The sequence below is a fragment of the Desmodus rotundus genome, chromosome 5, assembly GCF_022682495.2.
Source record: "Desmodus rotundus isolate HL8 chromosome 5, HLdesRot8A.1, whole genome shotgun sequence".
In the NCBI taxonomy this organism is placed as follows: Eukaryota; Metazoa; Chordata; class Mammalia; order Chiroptera; family Phyllostomidae; genus Desmodus; species Desmodus rotundus.
Genome location: NC_071391.1, coordinates 107,777,536 through 107,802,427, shown reverse-complemented (window position 1 = coordinate 107,802,427; position 24,892 = coordinate 107,777,536). Strand labels below are relative to the sequence as shown.

The 24,892-nt window shown below is 41.5% G+C and overlaps 1 protein-coding gene across 2 annotated transcripts in view; it reads right to left on the bottom strand.

The window, feature by feature from the left end:
• SUCLG1 (succinate-CoA ligase GDP/ADP-forming subunit alpha) overlaps window positions 1–21,433 on the bottom strand; it is a 35,044-nt gene extending 13,611 nt beyond the window's left edge. For both annotated transcript variants that reach the window (XM_024558487.3, XM_053924636.1), the window contains exons 1-5: window positions 21,287–21,433; window positions 12,721–12,824; window positions 9,973–10,089; window positions 6,356–6,568; window positions 6,148–6,205 (exon numbers count right to left, since the gene is read on the bottom strand). In XM_024558487.3, coding sequence (XP_024414255.1) covers window positions 6,148–6,205; window positions 6,356–6,568; window positions 9,973–10,089; window positions 12,721–12,824; window positions 21,287–21,383 — 589 coding nt within the window. In that variant the 5' untranslated portion in view covers window positions 21,384–21,433. The remainder of the gene's footprint in view (window positions 1–6,147; window positions 6,206–6,355; window positions 6,569–9,972; window positions 10,090–12,720; window positions 12,825–21,286) is intronic.
• Between the last annotated feature and the right edge of the window lie 3,459 nt (window positions 21,434–24,892).

Genomic DNA, 24,892 nt, shown 5'->3' with positions numbered 1-24,892 from the left:
CCATCCTCGTGTGGCAGAAAGGATGTACGCCTCCTTCTCCTTGGCGAAGTGGTTTTAGAGGAGGCCTAGTGGAGAGTCAGGACTTGCACCACTGCCCAGCAGTAGCAAGGCCGCCCCCACCCAAGTGTCCGTGGAGACCTAGAGAGGAGAACTACCATCCCCGGGAAGGAGGAGCCCACCCACTCCAGCATCCAAAGAAGCAACTAAGGAACTTGGATTTGTACCTCCCCCCACAGTCCCTGATAAAGCACTATCAGCAAAGTCAGCTAAAACAAAAGGTTTGAACAAGACCCAGAGTCTCATGACATAATACCCAAAATATCCAGGATTCAACAGAAAATCATTCGGCACACCAAGAACCGAGAAGATATCAAACTGAGACAATCGACAGATGCTACTACCAAGAGGAAGGGGACATTAGAATTATCTGACAAAGATTTTAAAGAAGCTATGATAAAAATATTTAAAACATTATGAACATGCTTGAAACAAATGAGAGAAAAGCTTTATCAAGGAAATATGAAGTCTGAGAAAAAAAAAAAAAACCTATAAAAAGAAACCAAATAGAAATTTTAGAACCGAAAGATACAATAACCAAAGCTAAAATCTCAGTGGATGATCTCAACAGCATAACAGAGAGAAAAGAGGAAAGAATCAGTGAAATGAGAACTAGAACAATGTACATTACCCAATCTGAATGGCAGAAAAAAAAACGGACTGGGGGGAAAACAATGAACAGAGCCTCAGGGACATATGAAACTATAACAAAAGATCTAATATGGTAAGAGTCCTTGGAAGTAAACGAAAAAAGAGCATAGGGCTGAAAAAGTACTTACAGAAACATCTTAAAAAATCCACAGTCTGGCATGAGACTTACTATATATTCAAGAAGGCAAACAAACCCCAATCGAGGATAAACCCAATGAAATTCACACCTAACTCTTCATAAATAAGCTTCAGAAAACCAAAAACAAACAAAAATCTTAAGAGCAGCAACACCTTACCTATACAGAAAAAAAAAATTCAAATGACATCAGTTTCTTACCAGAAACCATTCAGGCAAGACATGAAACAAGATTTAAGTACTAAAGGAAAAAAAACTGTCAACCCTGACTCCTACACCCAGTGAAACTGTCCTTTAGGAATGAAGGGTAAATACATATATTCTCAGACGAGGGAAAAGTAGAAAATTTGTGGCCAACAGATTTATCATAAAAGAATGGATAATGCAAGTTCTCTAAACAGAAAGGAAATGATAAAAACAGAAGCTTGGAATGAAGACCAGGAAGGAAGAACACAGTAATCAGAACTGTGCATAAATAAAATAGACTTTTCTCTTGAGTTTTCTAAGAGGAAGAAATAAAACAGTCCCTATTTGCAGACGGCATGATTGTCTACATAGAAACTGCAAGGGAATCTACCAAGAAACTCCTATCAAGTTCAGCAACAAAAATCAATTGTGTTTCTGATTAGCAAAGATTAGCAATGAATACACAGACACCAAAATTAAAATACGATGAAACTTACAATTGCTTTTAAAAGAAAAAAAAATATTAAGGTATAACTCTAACAAAACAGGTACAGCACTTGTATTCTAAAAACTACATAATGTTGATGAAAGAAATCAAAGGCAATCTAAATAAATGGAGAAAAAATAGTGTGTCCATAGATTCGAAGATTCAACAGTAAAGATGTCTATTCTCCCCAGACAGACATGTAGATTTAACACAATTCCTATCAAAATCCCAACAAGAGCTTTTATAGATATAGACAAGATCATTCTAAAAATGATATGGAAAAGTAAAGAAACTAGAACAACTAAAATAATTTGAAAAAATAAAGTGCAAAGAATCAGTCTATCCAATTTCAAGACATTATTGTATCTATAGTAACCAAGACTGGTGGTACTGGTGTCAGACGGGCAAGTGAGTCACTGAGCAGAAGAGACAACCCGGAAATAGACTGACTCAAATATATCAACTAATTCTTGACATAAATGCAAAAGCAATTCAATGGAAGAAGTATTTTTTTTCAACAAACAATGCTGGAACAATTGGACATCTATAGGCATTAAAGAGAAACTTTGATTTAAGTCTCACATCTCATAGAAAAATTAAGTGAATCATGAATTTAAATGTAAAACTATAAAACTTTCAGGAAAAAGACAAGGCTCTTGCTAGGCAAAAAGTTCTTAAGACTTGACATCAAAAGCACACTTCTCAAAAGTTAATAAATTAACTTTTTAATTTATTAACTTAACTTTTTAAAAGTTAAGAAAAATTAATAAATTAGACTTGGTCAAAATGAAAAATGTATGCCTTCTGAAAGATGATGAAAGGATAAAAATACAAGCGACATTGTGGGAGCTAGAACAGACAAAGAACTCTCAAAACTTAACAGTAAAAAAGCAAAGAACCCAATTAGAACATGGACAAAAAAAATTTTTTTTAAAAACCCATGACACAATAAGCACATGAAGTGTAAATTAAAACCACAATCAGATATCACTGAACTTATCAGATGGCTAATACAAAAAATAAAAAATAGCAACACCACAAATTGGTTTTTGTTTCTTAAAAACAAACATGTAACTATCACACTATCATATAAACCAGTAATTGTACTCGTGAGCATCCCAAAGAAATTAAAACTTATGTACATACAAAAACCAGTATACAAATGTTTATATGTTTGTAGAAGCTTTATTTATAAAACTGGAAACCCAGATTATCTTTCAAAAGGCAAATGGTTAAATTACAGTAAATTCATACAATAGAATGCTACTCAGCAATAAAAAGGAATGAACTACTGATACATTCAACAACCTGGATGAGTCTCCAGAGAATTATGTTGAGTGTAAACAGCCAATCCCAGAAAACTACATAGCGTATGATTCCTGAAATGTCAAAATTACATAAATGGCAAATAGATTTTAGTTGCCAAAAATCAAGAAAGGGGTGGGAGCAGTAAGGGAGTAGGTGCAGCTATAAAAAGGCAACATGAGGCATCCCTGTGTTGCCTTAATGGTGATGAAAACATCCTTTATCTTGACTGTATCAATGTCAATATCCTGGTTGTGACCTTCTATTACAGTTTTTGCAAGATATTACCATTGCAGGAAGCTGCAGAAAGGGTTCACTGAAATCTACCTGTATTATTTCTTACAACTATATGCAAATTTATAAGTATCTAAATATAAAAAGTTTAATTAAAATTTTTAAAAAGGATGGAAGGGTCAAGTGTGCCATGTGGTTGACAGCAAAAATAATGTCTATCATAACAGAAACAAAGAAAAATAGTACAGTGAACTATCAGGTTGGAATCCAATCACTTCAACAATATTTAATTAGCTGACACACACAGAGAGCCAGTCCGAGTGGCAGTGGTGAATGCAGCTCAGCCCCGGTGAGGAAAACCAACAGGTGCGAGGTGGCACAGGGGAGCCAGGCCCACAGATCGGCTCTCCCAGGAGAAACCAGGCCTGCATTGTACCTAAGCTGCTTTGAGGCTTGCTTTTGCTAAAACTCCCTTACCCTGAATTGAGGTAGCAAATGTTTACTGCATATCTTTGAAGTAACTTCCTAAAATCTGTGCTGAACCTCCCAAGAATGGAGTGTAACCAGTTCAACCACTTTTTCCCCTTGCATCTGCAACATTCTTTTCTTTGTTATCTGTAAAAAGTAATCACCTAAAGCGAACCTGTGCATAATGAATGGGGACCTTCCTTGATGTAATGCTCCCAGAAAAAGCAATAAAAGCCTGTCCAGTCAAGGGGTGCTCTCTCACTCAGAGAGTGGCCATGCTGTCCCTTTTTCTCCACAGGATTTCTGTAGTCCCTGTGAATTTGTTCGCTGCAGCCACAACGCACGGACCCCACTGGTCAGAGTCCACACCAGACGTACACTTTTATTTACTCCTTACCACACACTGGAAAGTCACCACACTAATGTACTGCTATCATAGTACATTAGGTACTCGTATGTCCCCAAAATACCAACGGGACCAAAAATTCCTTCCTTCCCCTAAACTCTTAGCTTAAGGATCTGAAGACAACAAGGCTCGGGAGGACATTAGCACTGGTATCAGAACAGAAATTGTCAGTGCACATAATCATGTTTTCTCTCCACGCCTTCTCAAAAGTCTTATAGTATCACATACTTTCTTTCAGATGAATTTGTTTTGAAGTCCTTTTTCAAAGGAATTAAAAGCAGTGTCCATCAATGTGTTATAGACATTCAGAGAACCACGGTCTAAAGGGTTTATTCCCCTTAACTTCTCCGTTTTTTGGGTTTTAGGTTTATGGGCATGTAAGAAAGCAGGGCAGTGACCAAAGAGGCAGCTTGGCACAGGGCACTCCTTCCGCGCTCACCTCAATCCCATGGCCAAGGCACTCAAGGCGGACCAAAGAGCACGAAGAAGACTCGAGCATGACAAGAGCACCAAATGGGTCAGGCCCCCACGAGAACTCACATGGTTGATGGAATTCCCTTGGCAAGTCTCCTACTGGCATCAGGGCTGCCAGCTCTAAGAGACACTCATAATAAAGAAAAATGACTTTCAGGCTAGTCCTGTAAACTACACAGTCACCAGTCACTTACTATATTAACTACATTTATTATCAATAGTCATGGCTTATAGATAAATTACTGTAACCATCTATTATTGGGCAGAAACAGTACAGCTTAGTGAGAGGTGTGAAGAGTAGAACAGCAGGAATAATGGGCTTTGAAATGTTAATTTGGTTATTACTTTGAGAACTAATAAGTAGCAATACAATTTTCCCAAAAAGTCTGTGCTATCCAAGAGGGCAAAGTAATTACAGGACAGGACACAGAAAAACTAACAATAAAAATACTTTTATATATCCAACAAAGAACTTATATCCAGAATTTTTATAGAGCCCCCAATAATCAACAACAAAAATACAATCCAATAAAAAATGCACAAAAAACGTGAACAGGTAATTCACAAAAGATATAACTAGCCAATAACCACATGAAAAGGTGTTCTACATCATTAGTCATCAGGGAAATCAAACCATAATGGGACACATTTCACTCCCAGTAGAATGGCTAAAATTAAAGACTGACAATACTAAATAATTGTGAAGATGTGGAACAATTATAATGCTCAAACACTGACAGTGGGAAGGTAAAAATGAACAGCCACTTCGCAGAATTATTATGCAATTTCTTAAAAAGTTTAACATACTTCAACTCTATTACTTAGCAATTGCATTCCTAGGTATCTTACCCGAGAGAAATGAAAATGTATCCACAAAAAGACCTGTACATTCATTCACTTTAGCCTTATTTATAATGGCTCAAACCTGGAAATAATGCAAATGTTCATCAATGGGAGAATGAACACATTGTGATATAATTACATAACAGAATAATACTGACAGACCTAGGTAGGCCTAGGAGGAATGGAAAATCACCAGGCAGGAGACTGTACCATGGGAAAGTGCAGCCTGAGAAAATGCCTGCCTGGGAAACAGCCTGCCGACCCCACCCAGGAGAAACAGAGACCTGGCTAAGATTGGGGTCTGGGGTTGGCCTATCCGGCTTAAAAAGATGCAGCTTTAACTTGAGCCTGACAAGATGTATCAAGAACAATGGTCAGCAGAAATGGCACCCAGCAACCAGCTCTAGCCAATCAGACTCTGACACCCCAACCAGTTACCCTTCACAGGTTTTTGCGCTTAAAAACTCTGCCCTAAGAACAACCAAAGGAGTCTTGGCCTCCCTTGGTTGGCTCCCCAACCTCCCTAGATTGGCTCCACTTTCCCTCTTATTCCTCGCTAATAAACCCTACTCCTTAGCTCGCTGCATCTATCTGGTTTCTTGAGCAACTCCGACCTAACAATTACTTAGCAATAAAATGAAATTAACTACTGATACATGCAAACACATGGAAGAATCCACGGCATCTGAGCAGGAAAAGAATCTTCACCCACAAAATATTTTCATGGAGTCCACACAATCATAATGGCTTCTCAAACTCATTTGCTTTAGGATATCGAATTGATTCACTACAAAACTTCCTTGGCAATTAAAATGAATTTGACTTACAATCACAAAAATCTGTCTTTAAGTTCTGAGCTTAGGGCAAAGAATGTTTTTTAATCTACAAAATGATACTCACCAATTCTTCCTTTTTTGTGAATGTGGCCAGGCATGATACCAATTTTACATTCTCCAGGCTGAAGGAAAGTAAATCATAGTTTCAGAAAAGCGAAAAAAAAAAATTCTAATTCATAGGTCATGCACGCAAGTACACTGGACTGATCCAAAGGTAATTAGCCGTGTGAGAGGCTAAAGCCAGGCTTGTGTATACATATTTTTACACTCACATTGATGACTCCAGGGCAGTTTGGCCCAATCAGCCTCGTCTTTCCCTGGCGCAGTAGTTTGTGCTTGACCCGTACCATGTCCTGCTGTGGGATACCTTCAGTTATGCACACAACCAACGGCACTTCTGCCTCCACAGCTTCATTAATGGCAGCAGCAGCAAAAGGAGGAGGGACATAAATTACAGAAGCTGTTGCTCCCGTCTGTTCTTTGGCCTGAAACATTAACCATGAAGCACTTTACTATTGGTTAAGTCATAAACACGGAAAAATGAATCCAACCCCACGATTTCAATACTGTCTTGGATACCGCCAGGAGACATGAGATGCCTTCCTGGCCTCCCCTCCGCCCGCTTGGAATGCCACTGAATTCACAGGTTCTGCGACATCCCTCAGGCAATGATACATCGGTGAACCTGAAAGCACTGCCTGATTTGCATGTGTGTCCCTTCATTCCTGTGGTCTTGCTCACTTTAGGAGTTTACAAGACACTGTATCACCTATTCACTACCAAAGACCCTACGCCTCCTCAGGAGAAAAAGGACTAGTGAGTCCCTAAGCCTTGGAACTCGACTCTCAAGCATGTGTTTAAAAATACATTATACTTGATAAATATAAGAGACAGCAAAAATGAAACAGTTTTTACCTGACAATTTTTACTCTAAAAGCATGTTTATTAAAAATAAACTAAAAAGCACAAGTATAAGTGGCCACAGAATAAGAATGGGTGGAAGAAGCGTTAGGGTATACGCTATATCACCCCTCACAATGCAAAACACTTAAAGACCATCAATTTGACCATCCTTTTTCTCTCTGGACACAAGCCTGTGGTTGGTCTTTACATCCTCTACCTGTGTATCAACACAGATGTAGCCTTCTTTCCACTTCCATATGTGGCCGTGTCTCTTCTCCTGCAACAGAAGCTCTGAAGATTATCAGTGATCTCTGATTCTCCAAAAGAGCAGCACCTAATCTGTGGGAAGCTCTATAGAGGCCTCAGTTAAGGCTTCCCCACAGTCCTGCATGCTTCGATGCTGAGGCCAACAGATACTAAGTAATTTGCATGAGGTTACACAGCTAGGAAGTGGCAGAGCCAAGGTTCAAACCTATGTCTATCTGATTTCAAGTGTCTATTCTTTTCAGTTATAGAGGGCTACCTCCTTGCAAGTGTTCAAATGTAACTTAGCCCCGCTATAAATGAAAAACTTTTGGAAGGCTGTGCCATGGGATTTCACAACGGTTAGTACAAATACAAAGGTACATAACAGACAGGCACAACTACAAGGGGGCAGAAGTAAAGCACAGTGATTCTCCACATTCCGAGAAACCGAGAAGCTTTCTCTACTGCATCCCTAATAAAAAGAGGTATCTTGACGATGACAGAAAAGGAGGTCAAAGGATGCTGACAGATCATCCACTAATGATACCAGGGGTTAAAAATAATTTTTAAAAAGATTTTATTTATTTATTTTGAGAGAGGAGAAAGGAGGGAGTAAGCGGGAGAGAGAAACATCACTGTGTGATTACTTCTCACACACCCCCTACTGGGAGGGCCTAGCCTTGCAACCTAGGCATGTGCCCTGACTGGGAGTGGAACTGGCAACCCTTTGGTCCAAAGGCCCAAGCTCAACCCACTGAGCTACAACAGCCAGGGCTAAAAATAATTTTTTTAAAAAAACTCTGTTCAAGATGGTAAAAGAGAGAGGGGAACGTAAGAAATAAACAGTAGGTTGGAACCAAAAGTCAGATCATAGGCATGTAGGTAATTTATGAAAATACATCCCACAGTTCTCTACCTCTTAAAGCTACAAATACTGTCAGAAGCTGGACTGTAATACTGGATAACAGATATCCAACCTACTCATTCAGAAAGTTCATTGTAAGAGCTGAAAAAGTGAGAAATAAACAGTATCAATCAAAGAACTTACAGAATATTCCAAACAGCATATCTGTTTGATCATGATGAATCATAAATGAATTGCTTAGTAACAAAAACATTCTTCAAAAGAAAGCAAAAAAAGCTAATAACAAAGTCAAATCTACCTACAGGAACTATGAAGGCAGCTCCTCTCTATATTTTGTGGTCATGAAAGCGGCCATAATATAATTTAAGGAGAGGAAAAACAATAAAATTAAAGCAAAAACACTTTAAATGATTCCTTTATAGACCATATGATTTTTAACTTTTTTAACTCTTTAAAATACAATACACTTAAAGCACACACCACATAGTACACCCTATTTTCAAATTCAAAGTAAAATAAAAAATTAAAATTTGAATATTTGTGTTTTCCTACATCTTAGGATTCAAAGTATAAATGAACTTCAATTTGAATTTAGCATTCTGAAGAGAGATCGTCTACAACTCTGTACTTTAAAAAAATGCAAAACTGCTCTGGCTGGTGTGGCTCAGTAGATTGAGTGCCGGCCTGCAAACCAAAGGGTCACCAGTTCAATTCTCAGTCAGGGCACATGCCTGGGTTGCGGGCCAGGTCCCCAGTATGGGGCATGTGAGAGGCAACCACACATTGATGTTTCTCTCCCTTTCTTTCTCCTTACTTTTCTTCTCTCTAAAAATAAATAAATAAAATCTTTTTAAAAATAAAATCATTTTAAAATTTAAAATGTAATACTTTAAAACATGCCCTAAAAGAAAGGGGAGAGCGGTGTGTATATATACATATATATATTTCTTTTTATCATTAGTACATCACTCCAAAGTACTGTTTATTTCCTAGATATTTTTAATTAAATAGTCAAGAATTTGTACTACTATTTCCTTTAAAATACTTTTTTTGTATACATTCATGTTCAGTGTAGAAAGAAATCACACAGGGCTTAAATTAGCTTTCTACAAAGGCAAAAACTGAGATGTGGAAAACACTATAAAATTTAACTTTACATACCTTTATATCATCTGAATTTGTATAGTAAGCACATACTCATTTTGTAACAAAGAATTAAAGTTAAGTTTAAAAATCATTTTCAAAATATTTTAAAAATCAGCAATTTGAGAAAAAGGAACTCTGATTTGTCAATGTGACTCGACAGCTCGGCTTTTTCCACACAGGAACACCACACTACTTACTCTGAGCCCCACTAAGCCTGCCACTTCTCAGTTGTGAGACTACAGGCTGCAGAGACCCGTCATGACCTCTCTGCACCAGGGATACCTCGTCTTTAATGGAGGTGGTAACAGCACCGACTTCCGAGGACTGTGGTTGCCCGAATGAGGCAATGTATATGAAGCACCCAGCTCAGTGCCTGGCAAAGCCCACGCTCAGTGTTAGGTGGTGAATGCTGACATGGGCACTGCTAACATCCGGGAAGACAGGGGAGAAAGGGTAACAAGGCAGAGAAGAGCCAAGCCACAGCACTTCTTCCCTTAAGAGCTTCTGTATGCCTATAAATAAAAGTGACACAGACTGCGGAGAAAACATCCTCAGCGTAGGTGACTAAATGACCCCACTGGTTTTTACTGTGAATTAAATTTCTCTAGGCTGCTGGATTTTAAAATGGCAAGTGACTCTCTCAAAAGGGGCACAATTAAGATCTTTATCCAAAGTATGCTCACACTCCCCCACTTTTCTTTTCCTGCTGCACACAGGGACATTACTCACCTCCTTCACAGTATTAAAGACTGGGAGGCCCAGGTGCATCTGGCCTCCTTTCCCCGGAGTGGTTCCTCCAACAAGTCTGGTGCCATACTCCAAGGCCTGCTGGCTGTGAAAGGTGCCCTGAGGGGAAAAAGCAAAAGACTAATGAGAAAAGGCAGGCTGGGAAGCCTAAAGGCAATCTTCAGCAGGTTGGAAAAGGAAACCGAACAAGTGAACTACTTCTCAGAGCGTAACAATAACATACCCAGCATTCTCATCAACTTGCTGAACATAGTTTTAAGCCATGAAGCTAAACAGGCCTCTGCAAAGCCAAAACAGCTGTTGCTGAGGATCAGCCACACCCTCGTATATACCTTATACCTCTTTTCCACCACTGTTGAGCTCCTGATGTCCCACATTCCTCTTTACTCAATTTAAAATCCATGGTCAATCGTTACACTCACACAGCAATCTTGGCTCTCTCTCACTTCAACTTAAACATCTGGCAAAGTTAAAACCTTCATTAAATCCAATTCTCTACCTACTCAAAGATGGCACATTTGCAGCCAAACAGTAGCTAAAGAAAAGAAACCAAAACTGTACTAAGTGATCTCACTTTAAGTTAATGATCACTAACCTTAAGTGAGCCTTGTAAGCTGCGCAGACAACATCCTGTATTTCCCTCTCCATTCACTCCCTTCTCCACCTCGGCACTACTGACATTTTAGACACATCGATTCTGTTATGGAAGACTGTCCTCTGCTTTGTATAATGTTTAGCAGCATTTCTGGCTTCTACTCAGCAGATGCCAGTACCACACCCTTTTCCCCACCAGTTGTAACAACCAAAAATGTCTCCAGGAACTGAACAACTCTTTTTCACTAGGCTTCTGGGGCTCCACCTCCCTTCTCTTTCTCTCTCTCCTTAGACAACTCTTTTTCATCTAAATGTGTGCCGTTGGGATCTCATCCCTTATCATGGCAATAAATGTCCCCATGGCGGGATACACACACACTCACACACATATGTGGCCCAGACCTTTGCCTTCAATCCCATACTCACATGTCCACTGCCTGTCTAATATCTCCCTTGGGGAACCAGTAGGCATCTTAAACTTCAAGTGCACAACACTAAGTTCCTGATCACTCCCCTCGACAGGCCACGCATGTGAATTAGTAACAACTCCACTCATAACAGGTGTTCAGACCAAAAATACTGAAGTCACCCTTGATTTTTCTCTTTCCCTTACTTACATCTCACATCAGATACAACAGTAAATCATATTGCCCTACCTTTGAAACAAAACTGACATCTCCCCCTTTCTATAGCTTCTGCCTTGGACTAAGTTACCATCAACTCTTGACACAATATTGCCCTTGCTCCCTTTCAATCTATGCTCAACAGAGCAACCAGTGTTCCTGTTAAGGAAGATCAGGTCACTTCTCTACTCAAACTTTCCAGTGGTTTCCATCTCCTTCCGAGTAAAAGCCAAACTCCTTACATTGGCCTGCAAGTCAGTATCCGACCAGCCTCCCCATCTCAGAACCCTTACCTGCCTGACCTCCTTTACTGGCCTCCTGTTGCCCATTTCACGCCAGTCACAGTGGCCTTGACCTCCATTCAGAGTGCCATGCCCTCCTCCCCACCAATACACTGCTCCTTCATATCCACGTGGTTCGCTCCCAAATCTCATTTAGATCTTGACTCAGAGGTCAGGCTCCCCCTGACCACATGACATAAAGTCCTCCCTTCCCCATCCCAACCACCACCAGGACTCCACAAATTTACACACATTCCTCCTTTCTCTGGTTTATTTTTCCCATAGCATTTACACCTTCTAACGTATCACATAACTTCTTCACTAATTTTGTCGATGTGTTTCTCTCCTTGGCAACTAAAATGTAAGTTCCATGAAGGCAGTGATTTCTGTCTACTTTGCTCACTGCAAGATGGTGAGCAAATCAACACATTATATATAGCAGGCTCTCAACAGGTACTTACCAAAAATTTTACGGATCTATGTGGTCATTCCACAAGGACCTAAAGATGCTGACCCAACTACTCAAATTCTACTAAAGACACAAGAAATAGGCCTTTAGAGGGACTCAAAAATTTCCTAATTCAACTTCTCCACTTTTCAAACTAGGAAACTGACTCGTCTAAGGTCAGTGCTGGAATGTTGGAAAGGAAAACAGCCCTCTCTTTCGAGCAGTGCTATTCAAGGTGCACAGACTCGCTGGTCTGCAGCGACATAAACACACACACACAACAGAAAAGGCAGGAGAAAATATGAGATGCGAAAGGTCAATGTGCAGCTGACTCAGCCTATCTCGGATCCCATGAGCCTCTCGGGCTCGAGCATTTCCCCACACTGAGGGCAGATCCGTGTTTAACTGTGGGTTTGTTTTTTTGTTTTTTGTTTTTTGTACAAGGCCTAAACACAAGCCATGTGCTTTACCTAGTGCTTAGTTAAGAAAATTGTGATCTATTTCAATGCTGAAGGTGTTATACCTGCTGAAGGAGAATATGTGGGTTTACAACATAGTAAAATCCTCAGGAGGAATTTTGAAGGTAAGTTTAAACACAATTTTCATTTTACAAGCTGAGTATAGAAACTGACTTCCTGCTAAGACACAGCTCCACTGCAATGCTGTATCACTTTCCTGCCACAATCATGCGTTATAATTTTTGTTATATTAAAAAAATAGAAAATCATTAAATATTTTTTGCATCTCTAGTACACATCTTTTTTAAAAATCATGAAACACATACCTGCTTACCAGTGAAACCCTGGCAAATAACCTTTGTATTTTTATCAACATAGAGGTGTTTCCGGGAAGCTGTGTAGGAACAATGCCGAATTCCATTCTGTTGCACTGGAAAGTGAAGCAAATATGACACATTATAATTTTTCCAAACTTCTGGCCCATTCATTGAACTTGATGACAAAAAAAAAAAATCTTCTACAGCAGGAGCTTTCTTGTGATCACAGTAACTACAAATGACACTTTTTAAATGAGACACATTGACTACAGAAATAGATTCGAGACAAAAAAAAATTGTTCTATTTTCCAGAATCCCTTTTACTGAGAACAACAATCTTGTACCTTTTTCTGAGCTGACAGAGAAAAGCTCAAGCTTATAATTTTCATTCTTCAAAAGGAAAAGTGGGACTGAAAGACAATGGCTCAACATAAATGCAAGGACTGAAAACCAGGTATCTCTCCTACTACTACTGTTTCCTAAGCAGCCACGTGCTTCCCCCCAGGGACCCAACCTTTTTAAGCCCAAGATCTGTAAACAACAGGTGAAAGAGAAAAAGGTCGTCAGAACTACTTAGAACTCTGCAAATCATTCCCCAAGAATAATACTAACATTAACTGTTGATATTAACATTAAATGTTAAGTTTCAGAATAAAATTTATCTAAAATATAACCAAAGTTAAGTCATAGAATTTATCTAAAGTAATCCAAAATTAATTTGATCTCTTCTGATATAAGACTTAAGACCTTACACATAAAAGAAATGGGAAAAATAAAATAAATAGGAAAGCAGATATGAGAGAAACATGCAAAAAAAGAAAAGTTATTTTCATCAACCTATCTCAACATAAACTGAGAAATCTAAATAGTTACTAAAGCCAGCTCCCCATATTTCAAAAATCAGTACAAAGTAGAGAACAAGTGAATTAAACCTGTGGGCTACTCCTAACTACCTGTGTTTAGAGCCCCAAACTGCTGTCTGCGGCCCATGCCCGGTACTTTCAAAGTGCTGGGCTGTCCACTTGCAACTGAGGTAGCCCAGAAAAGCTAGCCCCGGAAAAGAGCCTCCTATCACGTATCTGTGCATGTTGCACTCCACACTTTTCACCTTGAATCACTGCCTCGTGCTCTCCTAAATCCCTGGCCCTTAGGTTTTATGAACGATCTGCACCTGGCCTTCTGAGCACCCCCAAGTCATCTCCTACTCACATACCGAGCACAGCTTCTAATAGCCTTGAATTTTGTAGTCCCCTCTACCTCCAGGAAAGAGAAGGCCCATACCTCACCCTTACCGACCAAGAGGGGTCTTCTGTGCGCACAAGAACTGCCGGATGACAAACAACTGCGTTCTTTAGCTAGCCTGTGCTGAACAAAGGGCTATAAGGGAGGACTGAGGTCAAGTCCTGGCACACTGGGCACAGCTATGCATCTGAACCTGGGCCGTGGACACTCCCAACAGGAACTTGTGGCCCAAGAGCCCACCCCATCCAGTGCTGTCACTCAAGGCCTATTCTTGTCCCTAGCTGCCAGTTTTCCAGCTGGATACCCACAACAATACTTATGGAAGAGCTATACCTTTCCTCCCCAGCTGCTATTCCCTGTAGAATCTGTAGAATCTGCTCCACCAGCCCCATCCCCCTTTCCTGGAATCTCCAATTAATGTCTATCTCTGGGGAGTTTTCAGACAGGAAGTAGAAGATTTCATTCTACTGTGAGGGGAGGGGGTAAAGAAGGTAGGGTTAAGGAATGGATTCTTCATTGGGGCTACCTCCACTCTGAGCCCTGGGCTACCAGCAGTTCATTCCTAAAACCTGATGCCTGACCTCCCACCTCCTAAAAAAATGGTTTGTGTTCCTGGCCATGGGTAATCTCTCAGGAACTAAAAACTCCCTTCACCTCAGCCCTAGTCCCGGCCCACGCAACCAAGCTCGGCCCCAGACCATCCAAACTAACACCTGCACCTGCACCGTAGGGAGAAACCAGTCACAGGTCCTAGATAACCAGTCACTGACCATCACATCCCTCCTTTTCCGGAACACTGCTCTAGAACATGTAGGTCAACTGAATGAGATGCTGGCAATCAAAATGGCCTCTGAACCCCAGAGAAAACCCTGCGGCGCCCCCAGCTAGCCACGATGGTATTATGTAAGCACCACGATGCTCTTTTAATCCCTGACACTCACCCCACAACAGAGGATGAATGTGCCCTGGTCCTTTACACCAAGCACACTCCCCCAGCTGCCAGGGCTTGAAGAGGACCTAGAGGCCAGCTATGCATTATAACTCCCCCACAATACTCTGTCTGCTCTTACAGCTTCAAGTGACACATCCTCCAGCTACGACCAACCCTCAGGCTCCCACCACTCCATGCCACCATGACACATGCAACAACTGGGGGTATATTTAAGGTAATACTGTTACTAAGTCAGTGATAAGTCTTACCACTGTTGACATCATAGAATTAAGGAAATTCTTCCTCTTTTACAGTTGGTTTGTATTCGGATTAAAACAATGCAAAACATGCTTACATTCCAAACAAAACTCATCAAATTTTAGGTCACCCATGTCATCCTTCCCCACCTGATGCAATCCAAGGCCCGAAGTCGCAGGCTGGAGGCCGCCCATGAGAGCAGTCTCTCCTCCTCGCCACCTCCACACCTCTTCACCTCCCCTCCCGCCTCTCCACCACCCTCTTTAACTTGGGCTGGTAAAGAGTGCAAACTACTAGCTGCTATAAACATTAACTGTGTCAGACCGGCTCTTTGCATTTTCTCTCCCTACTTGATTTCTTTTCAACCTAAATTATCGATCCATATCTTAAGTTATGAAAAAAACTTATTCTACTTCTGCTGAAGAATTCAAAGAGGTTTACCATAGAAATCTTCAACGGTCTGTCCAATACGAAGAGGTTCGACCATAGTTTGGTTTTAAACACAAACCTGAGCTCTATGACAAAACCAGGAAATAACCAAAGTAAAGCTATTGCCTAAAGTTAAATCCAGAACAAAGGGCATATGTTAGTGGCCAAACCAGCTTGCAAATAGCTCCCACCTTTCAACTGGAGTCAATGCACTCAATTTGCTGAGAATTTCACTTGTATTAATTAATATACGTTCATTTAACTAAAACACTGCACACTTAACTTAAACCTACACATGGCATTCATGACTTGTAAATATGAGGGGGGTGAGGGGGTCGTAGGGGATCTGGGACTGGGAAGAATGGAACCTGCAAATACTTCCACGTGGTATATAGTACTTATGCCACGCACTGTATGATGGGTACAAACATTTCGTACCTTCTTTACTGCATTACTTCTAAGTAAAATTAAAGTTAGCTTTATTTCCAGATTATTTCAAGTATCATCCGAACATTTTTAGAAGTGCTGACTGTAAGTCCCTGAGAGTAAGGACCATGTGCTGCGTGCCACGGTGCCGCCCACGGGGCAGGGCACAGCGCCTTACAGAGCAGGTGCACAGAAAATGCGTGAGTTTCAGGACCAGAGGCAAGGTCTATAAAAGAAACACTTCTATCAAGCAAAACGTCCTAAGTTCCACCTCTTTTTGTGTGATTTGGGAAATGTCAATCCTACACTCCCACTCATTATGAAAGGAGGGGGGTACATCTATTTTCATACATGCAAAGATCCCAGGTTTTCCTAAAATCTGTATAGAGATTGCACGTCCAGTCTTAAATGCTACTAGCTAGATCTAGTACAAATTCCATGCTCACTTTTTTTTTAAACAAATGAAATCCAGAAGCAGCAATGTAACACAGGTGGACTACTTCACTACTGGAGAAGAGAAAGAGCTTAGAGCGAAACACACCACAGGCACAGCTATGGCAGAGACAGACCATAAACAAGAGACAACTGATGACAGAAAAATGGTAAATCAAATATGAGGAGGCACCTGACTTTACTAATATTAAGAAAATGAGCGTTTTAAACTAAACATCACAGCAGCAGGAAGGCCTGTGGCTGGGCAGCAGGAAAAATTTCCCAGTGGTGAAGCCTGTAGCTGCCAGCCACACCTTGGGCCACCTACAGGGGATGTGGCAGAGTCGCATTCTCTTCAGGTTCTTAAGATACTGGCCACCCTAACCTTGGGACTGAGTCCCAGGAGTAGCTGAGAACAGTCCCAGGAATCAGACTGGCCTGGGCCAGAGTGTAAGCTCAGCTGTTCACCGGCCACATGACCTGGGGGAAGGTCTTTTGATCTCCCTTAGCCTCAGTCTTCCCATCTGTAAATGGAGTAACAGCTGCCCATGAGGTTGCTGTGATGTTGCTATGAGATGATGCCTATAAATTGGATAGGAAAATGCCTGGTATATGCTCCCAATACTGGGTTCACATCCTATGTGAGCACAAAGGTAAATCACCTCCTAAAAAGACAGCACATATAATTCACTTTAAAATTCATTTTAAAATAAGTCCAACCAGAATGTTTTAACATATGTCTTCATACATACCCTATATGTTTATGTGTAAATACCCTAATCCATGCCTATATGTAATGTGTATATGCACACACACGTGTAAATTTTTAATATATGAAGCATTTTGAAAGGGGCAGCTGCACTGTAAAAATAGGGATAATAATACTATGTACCTCATGGGCAGTTTGAGAATTAAATGAGTTTGTAACGTATACAGAGCATATAAAATAATGCCTGGTAGGGTAGGGTAGAGCAGGTGCTATTTCACTACTAGCTACTTATTACCACTATTATTACCGATGCAGAATGAGAAGACCAGACTGCTCTGAGGTGTTCATTGCTCTAAGCTGTCTGCCTGGTACTAGGAATTCAGGGCAGAACAAGACGGACTCAGGCCCTAAGCTAAGAATCAAAAGTGCAAAATGTAACACAGGCTATGAAGGAAAGGGACTGAGAAATCTAAGAAAGACGTAGTTGCAGCAAGCGTGATAAATTTGTATCAGTCAGCCACATGCTGAGCCCTCCCCCACCTAGAGAGCAATCATTTATAAAGTGGCGGCGGGATTAATGAAGCCACGGCCAAAGAGCCCGACTATGACTCAAACCACAGTCGCATGTTCCAGACCAACAACAGTCTGAGACTGTTCGTGAACACACTCCTCCGGAAACTCCCCTCTCGGACGGCATCCTTGTCACTCACATTCACGCATGTACTCGTGAATCTAACAAATGTACTTCTATTAATGTATTATGCATGTATTATTAATATATTGTGCATATTTATACATTATACTCATGTAATAGTAACACAAATGTATACTCATTAAGATTATGTATAGGTAACATACATAATATAATGCCTATTATATAGAACCTTATATATTCTATAGGGAATATTCTATATATTATAGAAGAATATATATTTTTATATATATATATATAGAATATAATATTCTATATATTATATAGGGAATATACTATATTCCCTACCTATTGAACCTTAAAACACAGTGGAGTAGCTCAGCAGCCACTTACTCCCAAACCCAACCCCAGGCAACCCACTACCCAAATGTAAAAGTATTTCTTAGATCAGTATTTGCTTACAAATCAAGCTTAGCTGTAAGTGCCTTATCTCATCAAATCTTACACATTGATTTTAAGAACTATTAAGTACTAGGAAGAAAGAAAATGCTGCCAATTTATTGTAAGATACCATCAATAATAAGATATATCCTAATTTTAGAAATGTTATGTTTAAAAAAAGAAGTGAGTCTAGCAACAAAATGCCTGTCCTTTGGTGAGGTGACCTTGTTCCCTATACTCAGACATTATTTTGAACATCCCCAATTATGCTTCTAGGGAGGAACAACTTTGATGTGAGAAAATCCAATCACTTTTTCCTCGCTACATTGGTGCATTTAGATCAAGGCCATCTTGTAGTTCTGAAATAGTAGGACTTGGTTCTTAGATGCAATGCCAATAGATACTGGAATCAGAAACATCACTATTGAGGGTCCCCGTTCCCAACCACACCTCCAAATGTTTTCCCAACTCCAAAACAGGCCCACACAATTCGGCAAACACATGGAAAAGGCAGGTGGAACCTTTGAGCAGGATAATCAGTCACCTTCTCAAGAAACCACTGGGACTGCCAATCAATCAATCAATCAATCAATCAATAATCAATCGGAGCTTCAAAAAAGGAGGCGTGCAGCGGAGTCGGACGACCTGCACTCTAGTACCTGTTCTGGTACTGGGAGGAAACATACTGGGTTTATTTTCTCATTTGCCAAACAAAGGTGTGCAATTGTAAGGTTCACTCCTCCTCCCAATTTCTTCTAAAGGACCCAACTTACAGGAGCTCCTCGGCTTATGTTTAAGATGACACTGATTGCTTTATGCTTCTAGGAAAACTTTACTCAACTTTAAAAGGTCCCTATAAAAACAAGCTTTCTCCTGAAAAGTCTCCTTTTCATTTTACTTTCTGTCCCACTTTAACTGGATTATCTCCTGTTTTTCAAAAGCTGTAAAACTGGGTTTTTTCACTCAGAAATTTCTAAACATTCCATGCTGCCTCCGACAGAGTTCTGTAAGGGGTACGCAAGTGTTAGGGATTTGTTTCCCAAGTCAAATATTGCAACACTTCTGACCTGCAACACAAAATGTACCATCAAACAAATCTTAGAGAATGGACGGAATACGACCCCCCAGCATTTCTGGCTTTATTAGTAACCGCAGAGCCTCATTTGTGAACACCTTTATAAAAAGCTTGCAAGGTGATATTGTTGTGGGTGCTGTTTTTTGAGTGGGAGCAAAAATGGGCTTAGAAATGTGGCATGAGAAAGATCTGGAGGATTTAGGGCTTTCCATACATCAAAAACTGTAGTCTGTAACAGCTTTAACACAGGAGATAATTTGGTTTCCACCTGAGACCTCTCAGACCCTTAATTAACAAGCTGATCACATGACCAGGATAACTGAAGACCACTCCAGCAACAGAAAGTTAAAGTAGATAATCTCTTAAAACCTCGTGAGCCTGAGAGTCTAGGAAAAAAGAACTTTCAGTTCTGTGAAAGGACTGCCGGTTGCTAAGGGTGGATTACAGACCCTGATCTTTTCGACATTCTTCCTTTCTTCTCTAGACTCTCCTCCAACTAAGGCAGCAAGCTAAGATTTTTTCAGAAACTCAGAGGAGCAAAGACCCCATGAGAAAGACATGGGTATAACTAAAGCCTTTCTTCCCTGCCCACAACACCTTCAAATGTCCTTTAAATTATACAATAAGAATCTCCAGAAAACTCTGCCAAAGAAATTCAACTTTTTCCTCCTTACCAACATTATGCCAGACTTGGGCCTCAAGTGATCCAGTAACTAAGTGTAGCTATTGAGCACACATCCATTGCTAGACACTTTTAGAATATAACCTCAAGATATGAATTGTCTCATCCAATGTGCAGTTTTAACAGAGTTAAGAGCAATGCAGAAGAAAGAGAACTCATGTTACTGTCTATGTCATCTCAGGTCCTTTATATAAATTGTTTCATTCATTCGTCACAATGAACGCCGATCATCTTATTATGTCATCATTGCTAGAAAGCACATTTTTTCACTTTTAACATGTCTTAAATCAGGACACACTTGACAACCAATGGTGTGTCACGATTTTAATCAGGAATCATTTTCCACTGTTAATGACAGACAAAACAATGTGCATCTCACACATTGATGATGCCTCGAATTCATTAAAATATGGTATTATTTGCATGGGATTTGAAACAGAAACTAAGAAATAGAAGCGCCCGGGGTTATTACACAGACTGCAAGGGACTGGCCAGACTTCAAACCCTGATGTCCGTGTGATTCCAAAGTCTCTTCCTACACAGCCTACCTAAAAACAGAGACTTTGAACACAGCAAGAATTTTCAACATTCAGTGTTATTCAATGACTAGAAACCTTGGTATTAAGTTTTCAGGAACTGAGGCTTCACACCTCCTGGCGCGAGCACTGCAAATAAGTTGGTTAAGGTCCCGGCCAACCTTAAGCTTCCAGAAGTCTTCTAGGCTATGCTGACTCTGGTTACAGAACCTACTTCTCTTTGCTAGTCCTACAACGTACATTAAAGATAGTTGGAAATGTACGACCCTTCTACACATGCGACAATCTTATTACCCCCAATTAGTAATAAGTAATATGGGAGGTAGGTACTAAGACATACCTATCTCCCATACCTCTAAATCCAGACGCTTACCCTCTCATTACCCTCCCATGAGCTCATTCTGGACCACCTCTCGTCTTACTCCTCTGTAGGCCAGTCTGGACGCTGCCCCCACACCGCCACTCACGACCGCTGACACGGCAAGAGCAAGCCACCAGGTCTGCCTGCTCTCAATTCCGAAACCTGACACAGCCACCCTACTTCCCCATCTGCCAGCAGCCGAAGTCATGCCTCCAACCCCCACATCCAGCAAAGTTCCCCGGACCCCAGAAGGTCCCTGATTTGGGGCCAGACTCTCGCAGCTCCCGGCCCCCGCCAAGGTCCCGCCCCGGAGGGGCCAGCTGTGGCCTGCACGAGACGGCAGGGGCCGGCGAGGCCAGGAGCTCGCGGAGTCTGCAGCAGAGAGTCCCGGCCGGACTCACAGAGGAAGGAGCAGGACAGGAGGCGGGCGGCGGTGAGGCCACTGCTCCCGGAGGCCATGGTCGCGGCAGCAGCGGCAGGGGCAAGGGCTGCGGTCATCCACCAATGACACTCCCAGGCCCCCGGGGGCCTGTCAGAGGCCGAGGCCTGAGGAGGAAGCGGGTGGCCAGCGCATCCGCCTGAATGAATTTCTGAATGCAAAGGCCTCTTCGACCGAACACTGGGGATCGCAGGTGGACAAGACAAAAGGCGTCTTCACACAGAAGGGGACAATAACGTGGCTTTCCGCCGGAAACGTGGGTTTGAGCTAATATTAATTACAAAGGCAGCTTAGGAAAAACCCTACGCCCGGCTGGTCACCGCGCGGTACTGTGGGAAATGTAGTCTTTTGAGGGCCGCGACTTGTTAGCAGTTTCAGCGGGGGATGCAGGCAGGAAAGGAAGTGAAACACAGGAGAGGAGGTGGCGGAGGGAGTGAGGCAGGGTGCGAAGAGCAGCGCAGAACTTCACGTGGCCCTTGGCCAATCTGCACCTCATTTTCTTCGTCTGGCATATGGAAAGCCTACCGCTTCTCATCGCCTTGAAAGGATTACTATCGGTGATCCTTCCATCGGTAGGCGTCTGAACTCAAGCTAGCGTCCAGGGAGGGTAAATACGAGAAAGACCAAAAGATACCTTATTGACTGACACTTAATTTCTTGGAATATGGATCTTTTGGAAACAAGCTAACATAGATGCAGCCTTTGACTAGCACAAAGTGAAGGAGCGCCTCTTTCCTGGGGCTCCTGGAGGACCGAAGTTATAGGTCAAGTGTGACCTCTCCCACTTTGCACAAACCTTTCCATCATTACTCTTCGGTAAGCGTTAGAAGGAACCTCAGAGAGTCCTAGAGTCAAAGAGTAAACGAGATAAAGTAATCCACCTCCCTCCTTCCAGCTGTGCCCCTGAGATTCCTCATCACTAGCATCCCTGAAATTGTAGTGATGATTCATTCACACAAGTAGTCGTTAGCATTTACACCCAGCTCTGCGGTGTACGAGGGGGATTACCAGGAATGCTGTCCAGTGTGACCTCTATGACCCAGATGTCAGTCCCAGGTCGGGCTGGGCTGCACACAAAATCCCTCCCTCATCTAAAGGATCCTGTCCGTGGTTCCCAGAAAGCAAAGTTTTCCCACAGCCTTCACATGATAATAGTTGTTTTTAGTTTCACTTAATTGGTAAAATGCACGATGACAAAAATATAATTTTGGTATGATTTTCATGAGTTATTTCCACAAGGACAGGGATTTTAGTTTCTTTTGTACACTGATGTCTCCCTGACACCCAGAACACTGCTTGGCACAAAGAGAGGACTTATTATTCGTTGAATTTAACTGAATTGATGTATAAGAGAAATAGCACATGCATTTGTTTATTGAATCCACACACAATATTGGATGATATTTCAATCCCTCATAATTATAACACCTCCACCCCACTTCCATAGATCATTGGTGACGGACTATTGCACTAGGCTCTGCCTGTATCATCTTTATATGCAGATCGATTTGGAGTGAGACAGACCTGGATTCAGATTTCAAGTCTGTCACTAGCTATGCAACATGTGGGCCTCAGGTTCTCTCACTAAGATGGGGATAAAAATTCCTAATTCATAATAGTGTTGTGAGCAGTTAGTACATTAATAGGTAAAGTTCTTAGTACCTTGTAAACATTCAATAAACGGTAGTTATTATCATTAAAGATAACTTTCTGCTTTGCATGGTAGGATGATGTTTTGAAGTTTTTAGTAATGTAAACAGATATGAAATAGGACATTTGTATTTGTCTCAAAATCTTGGCTACAGCCCAACACTGAGGGCAATAGGCCATAAGTACCTGCATACCCTGAGGAGGGCAGTCTAGGAGCCACCTCTCTTCATCTTTTGGTAAGAGGTAGCCAAACTTGTCTCCAGATTCTCACCCTCACATCCCAGCAGCTCAAATAAGCGAAAGACTAGAGTTCATTGAGTGAGGGGCTTTTCCTGAGTCATGAGTTGTCAGTTTAATGTTCTCCTTTCCTCCCACTCCCAGACAACTTGGTGAGAGAGGGCTCCTTACAAAAGACTGGCATTCAATCTCAGACTAAATGCCTGCAGAAATTCATGAGCCCACCTCAGCACCCTAGAGGAGAGCTGGTCAAAGAAGGCTCAGGAACACTTGAGTTTGGGTGGCAGACCTCACCTAGAGACTAATATTTGCTTCCTGCCTGGAGAACTCAAGGCTCGCTGGAGCAGCCCTCATCTGAGGAGGTCAGTATTTGTTGTAGCAAGATGTGTAATATTCCCATGGGTGAAATGGATGCCAGGAAAGAAAGCTGAGCTTCCTTCTAAGAGGATAGTCTGCTTGGGAAGGAACTCTAGCATAAAAGACTATGGAAGACCCCTCAGGTGCAGGAGTGGGAGGAGGGAGTTAGGAGAGGTCAGCCAAACAGCACATCACAGCAGGATACTATGCAGATGGAGTTCCACAGGCAGAGGAGGATGAGGGGAGCTATCGAAAATTCTACAGAGAGCCAAACCTCCAGAATGTATGGACCATCAGGAGAGAACCACAAATAACACCATCTAAGAGGTTTTATCCAAACCTCGTCCCACCCCTGCAGGAGTCAAGAGCAAGAGAGTGAAGGGGAGGAGGAGTGAGAGAAGGAGCAGAAAACAGAGCTTGATTCCTGAGCTGTGGGCTGGGGAGCCACACATCATGCCAGACCTGGGAGGGGAGGAGGGAGCTCTGAATTACGTATAAGATTTAAGTCTTAAATTGGATTGAATAGGACATAAGTCCATTGAAATTATAAATTTTTTAAAGATTTATTTATTTATTTATTTAGTAAAGAGAGGGGAAGGGAGGGAGAAAAAGAAGGACACCACCAGGCAGGGCTAAATTATTAATTTTTAAAATAGTTTATGTATTCCCATGGATCAAAATTCTAAATGTACAAAAATTTTATATTGTGAGAAATCTTCCCTCCACTTGTCTCCCTACCACCCAGTTCTTCCCAAGAGAAATGAATATTATCCAATTTCTCGTGTATTCTTCCCGCTCTATTTTGTGCATATACAGTCATACACAAATACCACTCCATCCCCCCCCTCCACATCACCCTTCTATGTTGCTGCTAATGGAGGAATCGGGAACAACTAGGGTTTATGATCACGGCAGGTCAGGGAGTCAGGAGACTATTGGTGAGTGTGACTAGTGTTCGTGGTGGCAGCCCCAGGGCAGTGTCATTTTCTCTTTAAGTTAACCTGAAGTTAACTTCGTTAACCTAAGTTAACCTCCACTTTTTACAACCAAGAATCATGATAGGTCTAAGTTAAGTAATGAGGTTCAATTTATTGGAGCAAAGCCTCTTTTTTTTTTTAAGGAAATAAATCATTCATCTGTAGTCACTGATACGTGTAAGCCAATCAGATCAGAAAGGAGAATGGTCTGACCAAGACTTCGATGGGGTTTCTGCCATCTTCTTTCACTAGAGTTTTATCTAAATTCCTGGAGAAATACTGGGGTAAGGTGAGTCAGGTGGAAAGAGCATTTGGCCTTCCACTGGTGCTGACGTCCCCTGATACGT